General features: G+C 31.6%; 1 protein-coding gene across 1 annotated transcript; it reads left to right on the top strand.

Moving 5' to 3' along the window:
- Nucleotides 1-9,353: 9,353 nt before the first annotated feature.
- LOTGIDRAFT_111488 (hypothetical protein) lies at nt 9,354-16,833 on the top strand (the record flags this gene model as incomplete). The annotated part of the gene is made up of 9 exons (XM_009049043.1): nt 9,354-9,600; nt 10,325-10,503; nt 10,845-10,898; nt 11,020-11,229; nt 11,777-11,881; nt 13,972-14,094; nt 14,615-14,827; nt 15,027-15,850; nt 16,647-16,833. Coding segments are annotated over 9 exons (2,142 nt in total), but the record flags the coding sequence as incomplete, so codon positions are not given.
- Between the last annotated feature and the right edge of the window lie 1,221 nt (nt 16,834-18,054).

Here is an 18,054-nt window from a genome sequence, read left to right as displayed (position 1 = left end):
TGCTGTTGAAGGGTAAGGATTGCCAAATGATGGAGGCACTGCAAAACTTGGAAGAACACCTTCACAAAGGGTTCTTCCTCCTTATGAGTGGGGACTGGTTGGCGTCGGTGGGCTGGTAGTCGTTTCTGTTGTTGGTCAGGTCGATGGTTACCTCTTGATTGGTAGGCTGTGTTGTAGGTAGGTCGGCGATGGGGTGGGATATAGCTGGATGGGTTGGTTGGTGGTCGGCGATTGGTAGGTGGTAGAGGTCGATGGAAGACAGGGCCGTTGTAGGGTACGTGATATTGGTTTGGTTGACGATTAGTGTTTCTATTTCTGGCTTCTTGCCAGTGGTTGTTGTAGTTGGGGAGCATAATGAAAATAACTTGGGGTTAGAAGGGAATGTACAGCGGATGTAACAGGAGGAAACTGTATATGCTAGCGTGAAAATGTTGGGATCAAATTATGCAAATAAGTCAAACTGGGTTTGGGGATATATAAAGCAAGATGAAAAATGCAAAAAAAATATATATTTAGGTGATAAATAACGCTAACAATGATGTGAAAAATTATAACAAGTAAAACAAAAACTTACGCAATTGACACGAACCGGTTTTCGAAATATTATCCTTTTTCAAGTGTCGAGGAATGGTTATGATTAACGATAAAGATTTTGAAGAAATCTACCGAACTAAACAAGTGTTTCACATGTATGGTGGAGGAATAAACCACGACAAGGATTGGGATTAACAATAATGATTTTGAATTATAGAAATTGTGGATAGATTAAGAATACGTTTTTGACAACGGAAAACAAATTTATCAAAACAGAGGTCATCTTTTGCCAACATTTCAAGGAATTTGAACGAACTACCACTACAGTGAATTTAAATATAACAATTTGGAAATTTATTGTAACAATAATTTAGAACAAATTTTGAAAATATTTTCTACAGTAGAGAATGAGATGAATTTATCTCGATAAAGAATTTGAAAATATTTTCTTCAGTAGAGAAATGGAACATTTTATCTCAATAAACAAGTAAAAATAATTCTGTTTTAGGGATTTGGACCAATTTACCACATTAAAGATTTTGAACAAATTTACCACAACAGGGATGGTAATCAAACCTACCACAACAGGGTATTCTTATAAATTATACTCAGTGATGTCAAATTCCTGTGATTCAACTATGTCATTTACTATATTAATATGTCGTCCTATTAATGCTATACTAGTGTGAATTGTATTTGACTCCATTAATAGTATATTATAGAAATCAATTGATAAAATAAAGATTATAGTGTAAATAAATGGATTAACAGAAACCAAAGACTATCTAGACAGCAATCAATGATTTTTAATTAAATTTTGAAAGGCGGTTTCTAACTTTCTAGACTGAACTTTGAACGAGAAATACTCTTCATTTATGATCATTGAACAATTTGTTTTGACGCAAACTGTTTTTAAATCCATTCTTCTGTGACAGAGTATTTCGGATAAGTGAATCTTTAGTAATAATTTTGTTTTTGGTATGCGATAAGAATCGGGCCACTTGTAGGTCAATTAGTGAATGTAACAGTTAGAAGATAACTATGACCTCTTTGTACTTATAAACATATGGTTATATAAATAAATAGAATGCACCTTCCTGATAGCTTAACTAGAAAGATCAAAATCATTTCTTGATTATAGTTAAGATAGCGTGCCAGGCAAGGTAATATACGCCCACTGGCAGCTTTGATTTTGAATAAAATCATTTAGCAGTACAGTAACAATCCACTAGTATGAAATATTCAACTTTCAATCATACACTTCTTTTGAACTCTAGGGCGATACTGAATGATATTGAGTATGAGTTATTGCCCTTGTTCTTGAATACGTGTTCAATCTTTAGCCCGTGAAAACTCTAGAAGGCAAATATTCAACCTTCGGCGCGGTACTGTATAATAAAACCAAGTTTTGTCAAAATTCGTCAAGAATAATGCCTTTTAGTGTTTAAGAGCTAAAATGTAAAAGTGTTTTAAAGAACGAGTTCAATAACTCCTATTAAATATTTTTCGTTTTTTTTTTATTTTCGATAGGGTTCATCCTTGGGTGAACACGAACACTCACAACAAGTTTCGTCAAAATCCGTCGAGAATTGTGCCTTACGAGTGTTTACGATCTAAAAATTGAACGCGTTTTCAAGAACAAGGGCAATAACTCATACTAAATATTTTTTGATTCTTCTGATTTTCAATAGGGCTCATCCTTGGGTGATAACGAACACTCACCAAGTTTCGTCAAAATCATTTCATGTGGGCGTATAAAAATGAAGCGTACAGAATCGATCTATTGTCCGATCAAAATCATGCAAATGTTAACTGAATCGCAGTTTACTTACTTTTTTATACGCCCACGTGGTAATTTGGACTTAAAATGCCGCCGCCCTCCGTACGTCCATCCGTTATGGAGGCTACCGTTTTTGTTGGGGAGTTTCAAAAAATTTGTGTGTAGGATTATATCCATGAGATCTTGGAAGAGTTTCAGTTTCATCCTTAGATATATTAAAATTAGCTTGTAAACGAGTCAGAGGCAATATTTTGTTGTCAGAAATTTATGAATTTTTGTGTGTGGGATGATTTCAACTAAAACTTGATTCCTTTTTTAAAACGATTCAAAAATATTGACGAATGTGCTAAAGATACATCAAAGTTGTTGAAGCTACCAAGGCAAGAGTTTTGTCAAAATTAATAAAATCAATTTAGATTTATATCCACAAGACAAGTACTAAATCGGGAGAATTCGACGAATTTTGAAGGGGCGATAGATATAGCCCTTGATATACATTATACATTAAAAGTGGCTTGTGAACGGCAGTGGCTATTTACCACTGGCGTGGTAAGCGTGGTAAATAGCCATAAGTACCTTTACAGCCTTTTTACCACGGCGTGGTAAATAAAATTAGTCATGATTTGATATTCTTTTCGGAAAAAATTGCTTAAAACTACCTAATTATTTAAAATAACGATTTTGCAATCAAATACTCATCATTTTCATCAAAAATTCCCTTTTTGAAATATAAATGTCGTGTTTGTTTACAAATAAATGTCAAGGCCGATTGTGAAGAGTTCATGGGTCAAGGATGAATACTTCTCAATTCAAACCTATCTAAAAAATTCCGCGTTGTATGGAATTTGGTGTACATTCATTTGTTCTTTCAGCAATAGATTTTAATTACAAATTAGTCAAAATTTACTTTTAACCTTGTTAATCAATTGGAAAGCAGGCTTATTACAAGTATATCTATTCAAAATCAATTGGGGAGTAAACTTCCCAAAACGATCGTAAGGGTATTTTGTGGGAGAATAAGTTTTGAAAATAAATTCCTGCATTTTATGCAATGTGTCTCCTAATATTACTACGTTTTTACAAGTTACTACTGTGGCGTATTTAGAGGGTAGTTCCCTCGAAAAGCCAAAAATAGGGTAAACGCCACTGAGTAAGTAGACCTAATGTATATTTCCACAAAAATTGTAATGTTGTGTCCTATGGATATTAGGGTGATACGAGAATAAAAATCCCATAAAAGCGCAGACCTAGGTCATGAAGTTAGAATTTTATATTTAGCTAAGTACCGTACTGTTAAACGCGTTCTCCCCTATACATTTTCGGTCTTTGTCATGTTTGCCCCTAGTTCGTTCGCCCTGGGTCCGTTCGCTCCACAATAATCCATAATCCACAAAGTTTGGACTGATTTGTTAGTCTCATTCAAACCTCTTCCAATTTGTCGTCCAGAAACTTGCCTTCACCAACACAATGTTGTTTTTATTTGTCTTAGTGTCCAGAATTAAAAACAAACAAATAAATTATGTGAAAATTGTAAAAACTCCTTAAAGTTCTCAAAAAAGTGGAAACATGGCTCACTTTTCAACTCGATTCATGCTGCATGGAACCATTTTTTTGCGACTAGGACAAATTATTTTTGAAAGGGACAGTTACGCCAATATTTTGACCAATCATACTTAAGTCCCAGAAACGGGATTGTTTTAGCTAAGCCAATCGGTAATAGTGTTCACAAGTCACCGTTAAAATTTGAGCCTTCAAACTCACATGTGAATTATCCGTGTTTGAAACTAGTATACAGAAGATGTAATGATACAGATATTGACAGTGTTTGTAGTTTTTAGTTGAGGGAAGGAGCGGTACAGATATTGATAGTGTTTGACTGTAGTATGTAGTCGAGATCAGCAATGATACATATATTGATAGTGTTTGACTGTAGTAAGTAGTAGAGTTCAGTAATGATACAGATATTGATAGTGTTTGACTGAAGTATGTAGTCAAGGTCAGTAATAATTCAGGTATTGATAGTAGTATGTAGTCAAGGTCAGTAATGATACAGATATTGACAGTTTTGACTGTAGTTTGTAGTAGAGGTCAGTAACAGTACAGATATTGATAGTGTTTGACTGTAGTATGTAGAGGAGGTCAGACTGCATGCTACAGTCAGACACTACCAATATCATTACTGTATCATAACTGACCTTGACTACATACTACAGTCATACACTATCAATATCTGTATCATTACTAACCTAGACTACATACTTCTGTTAAACAGTATTTTCATAAGGCTGGTGATAGGTTCTTTCGAAAGACAAGAGCAATGCCTCATAACAATCAACACATTGTAAATTTATAATTTTATTGATTTTTCATTCATAATAATCACTTCTATGATACTATACTACTCGAGTAAGCAATTAGATGCTCAGTAGGATTAGGCTTTGTTGTTTTCCTTGCACCAATAGTTCAAATATAGGAACAGTTGTCTACAAATCCTACGCATATCATCAGGCTCATTGAGTCTATTTCTATCTTTAGTTTTGATGACTAAAGTGTCGAGGTTCGCTTGGGTTCGTCGTGTTGAAGGTCACCAGAAATCCTGAAACTCTATAATTCTTCTCCTACAATAGCCTGGCAACCAGGAATATACAGTATTATAGCTTGGAAATTAAAAACTCAATAAAAGTCTGTCAAAAGCATAGCTTTAAGATAGCTTGCCAGGCAAGGTAATATACGCCCACTGGCAGCTTTGATTTAAAATAAAAATATTTGGCAGTACAGTAACTATTACCAGTATGAAATATTCAACCTTCAGTCATACACTTCTTTTGAACTTTTTGAGGCGATACTGAATAATATTATCAAAATCTGTCAAGGATTGGGCCATCTAGATTGTTAACAGGCTAAAAATTGAACGCGTTTTCAAGAACAAGGGAAAAAACTCATACTAAAAATTTTTCAATTTTTCTGATTTTCGATAGGGTTTATCCTTGGGTGATTGCAAACACTCACACCAAGTTTTGTCAAAATCTGTCAAGAAATGTGCCTTCTAGAGTGTTTACAAGCTAAAATTGAACACGTTTTCAATAGCAAGGGCAATAACTCATACTAAATATTTTTCAATTTGTCTGATTTTCAATAGGGTTCATTCTTGTGTGATAACAAACACTCATGCCAAGTTTCGTCAAAATCCGTCAAGAATTGTCCCTTCAAGAGTGTTTACAAGCTAAAAATTGAATGCATTTTCAAGAACAAGAGCAATAACTCATAGTAAATATTTTTCGATTCTTCTGATTTTCAATAGGGTTTATCATTGGGTGATTACGAACACTCGTGCCAAGTTTCGTTAAAATCCATCAATAATTGTGTCTTGTAGAGTGTTTACGAGCAATTGTGGACGGACGGACGGACGGACGGACGGACATGGGTGACGGCAATATACGCCCCCCATTTCACATGGGCGTATAAAAATGTATATATAAACGAATTGCAGACTAATAGACAGCTGGAAATGCACGCAATACCGAAGTATGATCATAAACCCATTCCTTATGGTTCACATCACATAGCGATTGCAGAAATTTTTAGACTGTGAAATTTAGCGTACAAAATGCCTGAAAACCATAGTCACCGATATTAAATATGGCGGATATTTTTCTTCGATAGAGATATTAAAATGCTTATTTTAGTGTGTTAACAATGTGAAATGTTCACAATATTTATATTTTTTAAACCTAAAAAGTGTGATTTTTTAAAATGTCAAAAAAAAATTGGATGAAATCCACCAAATAAAAAAAAACGTGGTAAAATTTAGAGCCACTGCCCTTGTGAACTATGTAGAGGTTACAGTTGTTTTCATCAAATTTGGTGTGTAGCTGTACATTCACAATATCGTTTAATACATGAATTGAAACATCAACTCTATATATATATATATATCTCTCAGGCACATCAGTTCATTTATAAGATATGCATTATTTTAGTTATTCTCGTGGGTTTTCAACACAACAGAATTTTCATTAAAACATCCGGCATTTATTTAACAACACATTGTCAGAAAAGCGTGCTGCACGTCAGGTAGACCTGTTATGACTTTTTGAAAACACACTGGCTATTTGTACCGTCACGGTGCGTGTTCTGTATGGCTGCTAACAATGGTACGGATAAGATAGGACACAATAGCCGCGCTAGTTTTTGGGTTCTTTTTAAAGCGTGAAGCAATTTTGATTGTCAAGAATGATATTAAGTGACTTTGGTAGGGATGCCCTGATCAATTTTTGCCGTCGCGAGTAGGGCGTAAAACTCCATTCATTTCATTTGTACCCGTCGCGGTGCGAATTGCCAGAGATATGGGTTTCAGATTTAGTTATAAATCAAATAATTAAACATCTCTGTATGTGCGTACAAAAGAAGGGTTAAATCCACGTTCATGATCCGAGAAACCAGAACACTAGCCGCAGGACAAATAGTTAGTAAAAGGTTTGATCTTAATTTTTTGATCACATACCAGAATGCCATGTTTTATAAAAAAAAAATTTTTTTTTACCTATTTGAGATCGCATGATCTAATATTGCGATGTTCGATATGCATTCAAATTCAGACTTTTCTGTATTTTAGGTTTATGCATAATTCTTACCATGTTTTATGAAACTCAGATAAAACTGTTTTAGAGAATCATTTTGTAAGAGTCAATATTTGTGTTTTGGGTATACCCCGTGATACCCATAACTCCTGGTTAATTTTTGAGGAACCCTTTTATATAAGCCAATCTTTCTGCTTATTCTCTATATTGCTCATCGTGTACCTCTATACTTTAAAATTTTGTCTTTTTACAAAAGTTGTCTGAAGATCGCATAACGTCTGACTAACAACAACATGTGTTTTTAAGGTTCTGTTTGATATTTCTATATCTGTCTACACTTGTATTGAGCACTATTTTAACAGTGAAAATATTGTATTATTAAATTTATAAACATAATGATTATAAATAACTCTTTACCACAATTATTATATTTATATTAAACAATGTACATTCTCCTCTCTTACAAAAATCAAAACAATACAATTCTATTCATCTAATAAATAAAACCTACTTTAAACTGGTTCAATAGATTGATTGTAATCAATTAATCATGTAAACGTGTGTTCTGGAAGAATAAAAAAAATACAAATAAATTATATTTATACGTTTATATTCATTTATAAAATTAAAAATTATAAATCTGGCTCAAAAGACAACCTACAATAAAGATTTTGAGGCTCTGATGGCTATCGTAACACGTCAGGTGTAACAGAGAAAATAAACAGTGATATGTATCATAATCGTTATAGATATTTATGATATCCTCATTCTATAAGATTATAATCATAAAAGAACAAAATAAAACAAAATAGAATTATAAGGACGATATAAAAGATTACTTTTTTTTTTTCGGAAGTTTGTAATCAAAAGTACCAGAAATGTACGCAAATCGCATTATTCCTTCAAAAATACCTCAAATTAAAACTTTCTCTTTCTATTTCTATGCATGTATTTTTTATATTCTATACGTGGCAGAGTCTCAAGTTTTAAACATTGTGATCATAAAAGAAATTGATGGAAAAATAAATACAGTTTTAAACATTGTGAAACATTAATAAAATCAAAATACAGTTTAAAACAGTGTATAAACAGGATACATTTATTAGATACAGAATACATTAACGATAACCAGGATATTTTTATTTGATACAGAATAACACTAAACATGATACATTTATGATAAACAGGATACATTTATGATAAACAGGATACATTTATAAGATACAGAATACATTAACGATAACCAGGATATTTTTATTTGATACAGAATAACACTTAACATGATACATTTATGATAAACAGGATACATTTATGATAAACAGGATACATTTATAAGATACATAATATATTAACGATAACCAGGATACTTTTATTAGATACAGAATAACAATAAACATGATACATTTATGATACACAAGATACATTTATGATAAACAGGATACATTTATAAGATACAGAATACATTAACGATAACCAGGATACTTTTATTAGATATAGAATAATAATAAACATGATACATTTATGATAAAAAGGATACATTTATGATAAACAGGATACATTTATAAGATACAGAATACATTAACGATAACCAGGATACTTTTATTAGATACATTTTTGATAAACAAAACACATTTCAGATAAACAAAAACCATTAACAATAAACATGATACATTTATGACAAACAGGATACATTTATGACAAACAGGATACATTTATGATAAACAGGATACAGTTATGATAAATAGAAATTATTTGTGATACACAAAAGATATTTATGATAAACACAACACAATCACCACGAATAGGGAACATTTATAATATACAGAATATATTAACCATACACAGGATACATTTCAGATAAACAAAATACATTTCAGATAAACAGAATACATTAACAATAAACAGGATACATTTTTATAAACAGGATAAATTTATGATAAACAGAAAACATTTGTGATACATAAAATATATTTATGATAAACACAACACATTTATCATATACATAATACAATCACTACGAATAGGGAACATTTATAATATACAAAATACATTAATGATTAACAAAATACATTAAAGATAAACAGAATTTTTTTTAGGATAAACACTACACATTTATAATTATACAGAATATGTTCGTGATAAACACATACAATTATAATCAAAACATCAAAACATGCATGATAAGCAAACAAGATATTTGATATAACACACGAATAATTGTTTAATACACCATAAAATCGCAGCGCTATATGATATTTCATTCAAGAAATGTCCCTTTTACATAATTCAAATTATTGTGAAAATTTTGAAAATATAATAGACATTTGTGTAGCCATAAATATATGGGCTAGTTTTGACTTCTGCAAAAGTAATCAACATAAAATAAGCAAAATGGTTTTTACATATAGGTTTTGGAAATAATGTAAGAGCTACAGACTACCTAATTTATTATTCATTGACTTTCAGCTTTATCGTCAATACGAGATGTATCAGCTGTGATAGGACCATATAGTAAAGAGTATGCAGAAGCTACAACCAAACAAAAAATTCCCTACCTAGTAACCTCTATTACACCATCTGATCAAGAACAGACGCCTTTTTTAATTCAGATATTTCCGGATGTAGATGTCCTGGCTGAGGCTGTATTAGATATTGTCAAATATTTTCATTACCATCATGTGGCCGTTATTCATGATACTATTGAAGGTAGGTTGAAATTGATATTTTTTCAACATTTTTCATTCCAAAAACGGTACACTGATCAAGCATGCATTTATAATAATCTTATATTATTTTGCACTATTTGCCCTCATTAAGGTGTACAATTATCTTCTTAACATTCGTGAATCAGGGAGTCTTTTCCTGGCAACCTTTCAGCGAAGACATAACATTATTGATGTCATTATGGAACTATTTAATATCACAATTGTACTTCACAGTGTTCTTTTAAACAAATACAAATATTACGTTTTCATAGTTGGGTTCTAATTTAAGTCTGAATAGAAATGTATTCCGAACATCCATTATCCATTAACAGAATATGGTCAAGTAGGCGGTTTAGGAGACAAAATTGTGCCATTGACTTCTTATGGAGGATATAATTACAAAAATCATGCAATATTACAGAATTCAATTATCTATTTTTCGTATATTGATATTGTTTCTTCTTTGAGTTGTTCTCAATGACCTGTTAGAGGAAGTCGAAAATAGTCCAACTGAATGGCAATTCCTTGTATGATTATCTTAATATTGTATCACTGGAAGATAGCCTAAGAAACTTTATTGTCACTAGTTGCGATGTTACCACATTAGAATTAAATTAAACCTTACATTGTGAAAAATGCATTATTTCATTCTTATTTATGTACATCCTGTTCTAAATCTTAATACCTTATAAAAAAAAACTTTAATAGCAAGTTCATCTTTCCAGGTGGTGTTATTCTGGAAAAATTACTTCGACAACCTTTATCAAGTATTACATCTATTAAAATCAACGATTCTTCCTCAGAAAATATTCGTCAAGAACTGAAAGATATACGTTCTAATTTTTATACTAATATTATTGTTGTTTGTAAAAATAATACAAGTACAGATAGAATATTGACAGAGGTATGAAATAATTTTTTCTAAAGTGATGCTTAAACAATTACATATATTCGATCCATTACTATTCAAAACAAAAGAAAATCGAAAACTTAAATTACCCAATTAGCGCTTGATTAACTTGTTTTAACAGCAAATGCGTATTCCAATTTTCGTTTGTAAGAAAAAAAAACTTGCAAAAGAGACAACAATCTGTATTGATTCATAATATTTTAGATTTGTATGACTAATTGAAATTATTTAATCATTTTGAAGCAAAATCGTAATTAATTCTTGATTTTGTAAAAGGTTTCTGGCAAGTGACGTTTCTTTCAATATGAAATGTATACTTAACATATTACTTGTAGGGTGTACGACTAAGTATGTTTGCTGCTCCTCATACATGGTTATTAGTGAATACGGTAAGTTGAATTTAGCCTCCATCAATATTGTCTAATTAAACTTTTTTATTAATTTCCAATAAACTTTCACCACGTGGACTATTTAAATCTTGTTAATGTTCTTCTAAATCTTCATTTTCAGGGTTTGGAAGAGTACGACCTTGAGAAATACGTGGATTCTCGAGTCAACCTAACTGTCCTTGACCTCACTGCTGATCCCGACTCTATTTCGTGTCATCTGAAGAAGGATATAAATTTAAAAAGAGCAGTGTTTCACGATGCTGTACGCCTCTATGTTAATTTAAAGAGAAATAGTAATGAAGATAAATCAATGAGGAGTACAGTAGGAAAGGTTTGTGAAATATATTTCACTGAGCATGAACAGTGATATCTTGTGATTATTTGTTTAATAGTTTATTGGACTGATTTCATATTGATTCCACAAGTTTTGACATCTAGTCAAATAGTTATAAGAAAGGTATTAAAACTACCCATTTCTACATTATGTTTTCGTTCATTATTTTATATCGACCAATTTAATTGGTCGAGAATTAAGCAGTTGCCAATAAAAATCATTCTTCCAGGAAGTGATTGTTTGATTCCCCTTAATGCACAGCCCCAGGTTCGAACAAGATACTTCATTGAAATACAATGTTTGGGAAGATACGTAGCAAACATTGATATTTATTGGGGTTTAATTTTGTTCAAGCATATATATTTTAAGTACTCTACCTATGTATGTTTTGGCTTATACATATTTGTAAACAGTATCAAGTTACCTTTCCATGCTATAAATCAGCTTTGATATCGGTTTGTTTCCTACTTTTGTTTTCTTAATTGTAGTACAGAAATGCACTTCTGTTCAAGCTTTAAAGGATATTTTAATTTTTTGTTTACAGCTCGATCTTCAAGGATGCACTGGTCATTTAAATTTTACTAGATTTGGTAAAAGATTTGAATCATCTTTGAGATTGTTAGAAATTAGAAATTATAGAACAGGAGAGGTGAGTTGGGTATTTAATTTGCAAATAATAGTCAAATATCATGTTTTGTTTTTTATTGAAATGATGCAAAATACCAAAATTGTTCAGCTACAATTCGTTTGTTCTTAGATGGAATATCTGACGGATGTGTTTATCGCTACCATGATATCTAATTTGTCTAAAAAAAATTCATCTGTAATTTGACCTCTATAAGATGTATTTATTTTCTAAGAAAGTAACAAATAAACTTAAATGCAATGATTATCCATTTTCGGAGGTCAATCGTACCTTGGTAATTGTTCATCTAAACAAATCAGTTTTTTGCCTTCTTAGTCATATGTCTGTAATCATTCGTAATTGAGAATTACGTTGACGAGTCGCCTTTTTCAAGACTGCGCCATAATGAAGATAGGTTAAGGCCTGAATAATCAAATTTTATTCGATCATTGTATTTCCTAGGATAGACCTCATCAACAAGACGACTAATTTTCATGCAGAGAATAAGTAAAAAAAGAAAGTGATAATCGTACAGTTCTAGCACTCCCAGATATTTTGTACACATATTCAAGCATGAACTGAAGAAAGGTGAATAAAGATGAATAATAACACATAGCTGAGTGAATTAAGTGAAAGTACATCTCTGACAAACTTCTTATCTTCAGAATTCACATCATTATTTTGATAATCCTACACTAAACGAGTATTAGTTATATTTATATGATATGTATTATGGAAGTCAGACGAGTCGACATCAAAGAATAAAAAACAGTTATTATCTTCAATTGATTTGTCGAAATGAAGGAAATTGTTTGTCTAGTTACTTATAAAAATAAAACCAATTCCTATGAAGACATTGTTTCACTCAACAAAATTAGTTGCTCGTTTGCTCGTAAAGATTGCATACGAAATATTTTCACTATTAAAGGGACATTCCACTCTTTCTGTAGGTCAACAATCTTTTTTTCTCAAATTTGTGAAAACTATACAACAAATTCTAGAGAAATGTGTCCCTTAACGTATCTGAAAGTTTGTAATTAAAAAAATCAAGCCGTTAATTTTTTAACGCCAAAACTATTTAAAAACATTAAGTAAGGTTTTCAAGTTCGTTTTGATTCTTGATAGGTGGAAGAAAACTTCTTTACTGATTTAAGCAAAATAAACGCCAAATTGTAGAGAAAAATGTCTCTAACGTATTCTAAAGGTTCTAATGTTCAGCCTTTATAAAGCCAAACACCTAAATTATGTGAAACTGCTTAATTAACTATAAGTTCGCTTCGTTTTTAATTAACCCTTTAAAAACAAATCCAGTTTGATCAAGTAGAGATATATTTTCAGGTATAATTTAGGCCTTTTTGATAATGAAAATGTTTTACAAAAGAAGCGGAACGCCCGTTTAAAATAGAGCTCTGTACATCAGTGATTGAGGACAAGGATTGTATATTTAGATTCAACATACGATAATATATTGATCCATTGGAGTTTATTTTCTAAATCTAAAATTACTCTTCTAGCTTTAGTTTGGAATTCATTCGGATTCTCATACAGTTCTATCAGCTAAAGTAAAGCAAATATTTAAACCATTACACAAAACCAGTATCCATTTAACTGCATAGTTTGTAATGGGGCAACAGTTCCATAAAGTTAAGGGTGTTAAAGACGTTAGTGTTGGTGAAGTGCTTTGAAGTACCAGATGTGATATAAACTATAATATCATCACTAATCTAGCCTATTAATACCATATGTTAAAATATAAGTGGTAATTTGTCGACGAGTGGAGAGTTTTAACCTTTTACTAAACTATGATTTATAGTCCTAGCCACTATAGATAGATATTTACATTACAAGATAACGTCTTGTCTACTGATGCCATTCTTTTTCTCTTTTCTCCATTGTCTTAAATGACTTTACAAATTACAGATCACCACGAATCAAAATAATAGGGACAGTTGAAACGGAGCTCTATGACCAATCCAATATTTAGACGACAATATGCCTTTATATTGAACTGTAGACAAGACAGATTCTGTCAATTAAAAGATTTGGTAGATTAACTAGTATTTTATATTTTATTTGAGATTAGAGATATTGATGTTTTTTTTTTATTATTACAGTCTGGTTCATGGACGAATATAGAAGATAATTTTATAAACAGAGTGAAACCCTCAGAGTCATATAGTAGTTCTAGAAGATTCAGTAATATGTTTGATAAACCATTACGTATTACAACCAAACTAGTACGTATCATCTATAATATCTAATATGTCCTAATAAGAGATGCCCTAATAAGAAATGTCACATTAAGAGATGTCACAATAAGAGATGTCACAATAAGAAATGTTCTAATAAGAGATGTCACAATAAGAGATGTCACAATAAGAAAAGTCACAATAAGAGATGTCACATGGCACAATAAGAGATGTCCTAATAAGAGATGTTCTAATAAGAGATGTCACATGTCACAATAAGAGATATCACAATTGGGGATGTACAGGGGAAGTTACAAGCACAGTCATGTATCTTACAGATTTGGTCCAATATTTTTCATCATTCGCTTTGTTCCAGATTATCAGAAATACTTTTTAAGTGTTTCATTACCTTATGGAACAGGTTTCTGTCAAGATCAAAATTTAGAATCATTAGAATTTGTATTAAATGCAAGAATGCTGGTGTGCCAGAGCACTTGGCGCATTTGAATTTGTTGTTTTTATTGGATCATTTTTATTGGTTTGTGATCTGTTTTTCATTTGGTTTCAGGAACCACCTTTTGTACAGTTTAAAAATGAATCAAATTACAGCCCTGGGGATCCTAATTTTCTTTTTGAGGGATTACTGATAGATATTTTAGAAGAATTATCAAAAATGTTAGGGTTTAGATACAATTTATCCTTAGTACCGGATGGTAAATTCGGTAGTTTAAAGCCACCTCCCAGATTCTGGACGGGAATGGTACGGGTTATTTTAGATGGTGTAAGTAAAGTTGTAATTATTTGATTTTGAAGAGTCAATTGGTTTTGTATAAAACCGTGCAGAACCGTGATGCAATTATCATTTATACAATAAGACTAAACTGAGTGTCTCTCAATCCATGGCTCTAACATAAGAGCTTTAAGGACGAAAGCCGTTTCACTTCAAAACGGTTATTACAGCACTAATACTTCTATTTCAGAAGGCCGATTTAGCACTGGCACCATTCCAAGTTACACCAGATAGATCCAATGTTGTGGATTTTACTAAACCATTTATGACCAAAGGAACAACTACCATGGTTAAGAGACCAGAATTTAAAGTTGGACATTTCCAGTTCTTAAGACCTTTATCCAAATATGTGTGGATTGCTATATTTGTTTCTTTTGTGTGTGTTAGTTTAATACTGTTTGCAGTCAGTCGTGTGAATTCAGACAAACATGCCAAATATACTCATAATTTAAGAGCCAGTTTCTGGTATATTTGGGGAACTCTTTTACGAGGTAGTTTGTGTGGTGCCCCTCAGGCTGTATCAAGTCGAACTGTCAGTAGTGCATGGTGGTTTTTCTCTTTAATTATCATATCTATATATACTGCTAATTTAGCTGCCTTCTTGACTATTACTATCTCCTCAATTGGGATCAACTCAGCGGCTGATTTGGCGAATCAAGACGTTTTACAATATGGAACTGTGGAAGGAAGCCAAATAGAGTACTTCTTTAATCACACTAAAATGGACCATTATGCTAAAATGAAAGCAACAATGTCAGTGCAACCAAATTGGATGGTGCGAACTGTTGACATTGGTTACGAAAGAGTGATGCAAGGTGGATATGCATTTATTTGGGATTCTCCGACAATAAGTCATTTAGTTTCTACAGACTGTAGTCTTATGGAGATTGGTACTCCATTTGATTTGAAAGGATATGGACTAGCTGTAAAAAAGAACGCACCATATCTGGAAAAGATATCAATGGCCATTCTAAAGATGATAGAAGATGGGGTTACGTATCGACTAGAAGGAAAGTAAGTTAGTGAGATGATTTCTTTCTAATTTCATCACTTAACAACATCATTAAATAGAAATTCAGAATAAAAAACTATGTTAATGTGGCGAACAATCGTAGAGGTGGTCATAAAAAAGCAATAGGAAAATTGGTTTGTGATTTAATCTGCCGTCTGCTATTCTCGTCTGATATTAAGTTGATCTTCTGAAACCGGTTAAGATAATTAGCTTACCAAATATCGCCTATTGACCCAACTACTAATAGATCATTCTCAGTCTGCTAGTCTTGATAGATATCAGCACCAAAACCTACCATTATAGAAAGAACTTTTATCACCATTTCGATTGCAAATTTCCGTCATTCTGATGTCTGACAATTTTTTCGTCTTTTGAAACAGTTGAATTTTTGATTATATTCATAATCAATTAATAATTAATATTCTACCTACAATAATAAACAAAACACAGAAAGGAATTGTAGATGAGCCAAATATTTTTAAAACTATATTAAACATTTCGTAAGCTGTTTATATCATTGACGTTGTTTTACTTTCATTTATTTACATTTTTGAAAGTCATCTATGACTGAAGATCAATTATATATAAACATTGATTTTCAGTTCAAACATAATGTTATACAGTATAACCAATGACAACCAGCATTTGAAATATTTCTATTCAAGATACAGTTTGAAAACAATTCCAGACTGAAAATCAAGGTTTAGATATACATATAAACAAATGTTTATGTGAAGTATATTAGTATGTATATGATCTAATGTATATTTTATTAACTCTCAACTATTTTGTATTCAGATGGTGGCGACGTCAGAACTGTCCTGATCCAAGACAGAAAGCCAAAACCAAATCATTGGATTTTGAGAATGTAGCAGGAATGTTCATTATTCTAGCTTGTGGTACTGTTTTAGCTGTCATTATTTGTTTAATTACCTATTGTGTTCGAGAAAATAGAGCTCGTTTAGTAAGTAATAGTAGCACGTGATTTTCGTTGTCTTTTCATTTTAGTATGACTAATCGTGCAAAAGAACAACGCAATTTCTATATGATCTGTTTAACAAAGTAAAGTAAATCACATCAGAACCATTATTAAACATCCTTTCCCACATCTAATCAACACCTAATAGAACATGGTCAAAATAGTAGTATAAGTTCGAGCGAATATAGAATCTAAACTATTATTGGTACTGTGTGATTACCAATAAAATATATGTCTTAATAAGTAGATTTTATAGTAATTGCTTAGTATTGATATAGTACTTAGCCCAGATACATAAAATAAGGACGAATATACCGAACTGTCTAGAGTACAATACAGTTTTATAAATAAATGTTTCCTTAATTTGGGCTTTTAATCAGCACTATCACATTGCCTTGTTTTTATTTGAAAATTGTATTTTCAATAAGTCGATTATTGAAGAATTCGTCCTTGTGTATTTTTAAATCAATTGAATTCTAAAGCCGTTTGTTTTTATTTTCAGGGTGTTAAAAATAAAGCTCCATTTATTTACGTAGCACCAAAATCTTCTAGAAATGATAAGTACATTGCACCAGTACCAGTTACAGAATTACAGGATGACCGACCTGACATGTTAGGTGATATCCAAGTTTATGCTAATCACTCATCTTGTGGCGACGGACCATTCTTTAGGCATAGTAGTTATTCAGAATACGAATCGAAAATATAGCATAACTATGTTAAATTTAATCTAATTTGAAGGGCATTATAATATAGTCAATCCACAAAACTGTAGAAGAATGTTATTATGTTCACGAGAAAACTCGTGTTAGGAAGTGAAATAAGGAGTGGAAATAACAGGGAAAATAGTTTTAGACGAAAAAACTGTTTTATTGAACAATTGATAATGAAAGGGATTTCAAAGATGAGGCGTCACAGTTAAAAATCCTATGGTTGAATTTTCTTATCAGAAAGGATTTATCGTGGATATGGTCAGTATCTCGCTTTCCTATGTGTAAACATATCAGAGTGGATATACAGGACACATGAACTAAATTTAGTTGAAACTATAACAATTATCATTTTCCAATCATTTCATTCCATAAGAGAATATTCATAGCCTACATCATTGTGTTGAAATTTCAAAATAAATAAATTTGATTTAAATTGTATTATTGAGTTATTCTGTAAGATAGTACTTAAATCTTTATACCCTCCAAACAGGGTCGACATCGGACCAGATTGTCA

The sequence above is a fragment of the Lottia gigantea genome (assembly GCF_000327385.1).
Source record: "Lottia gigantea unplaced genomic scaffold LOTGIsca_13, whole genome shotgun sequence".
Taxonomy (NCBI): domain Eukaryota; kingdom Metazoa; phylum Mollusca; class Gastropoda; family Lottiidae; genus Lottia; species Lottia gigantea.
The sequence above is the reverse complement of the archived record's forward strand: the minus strand, read 5'-3'. Positions and strand labels throughout refer to the sequence as shown.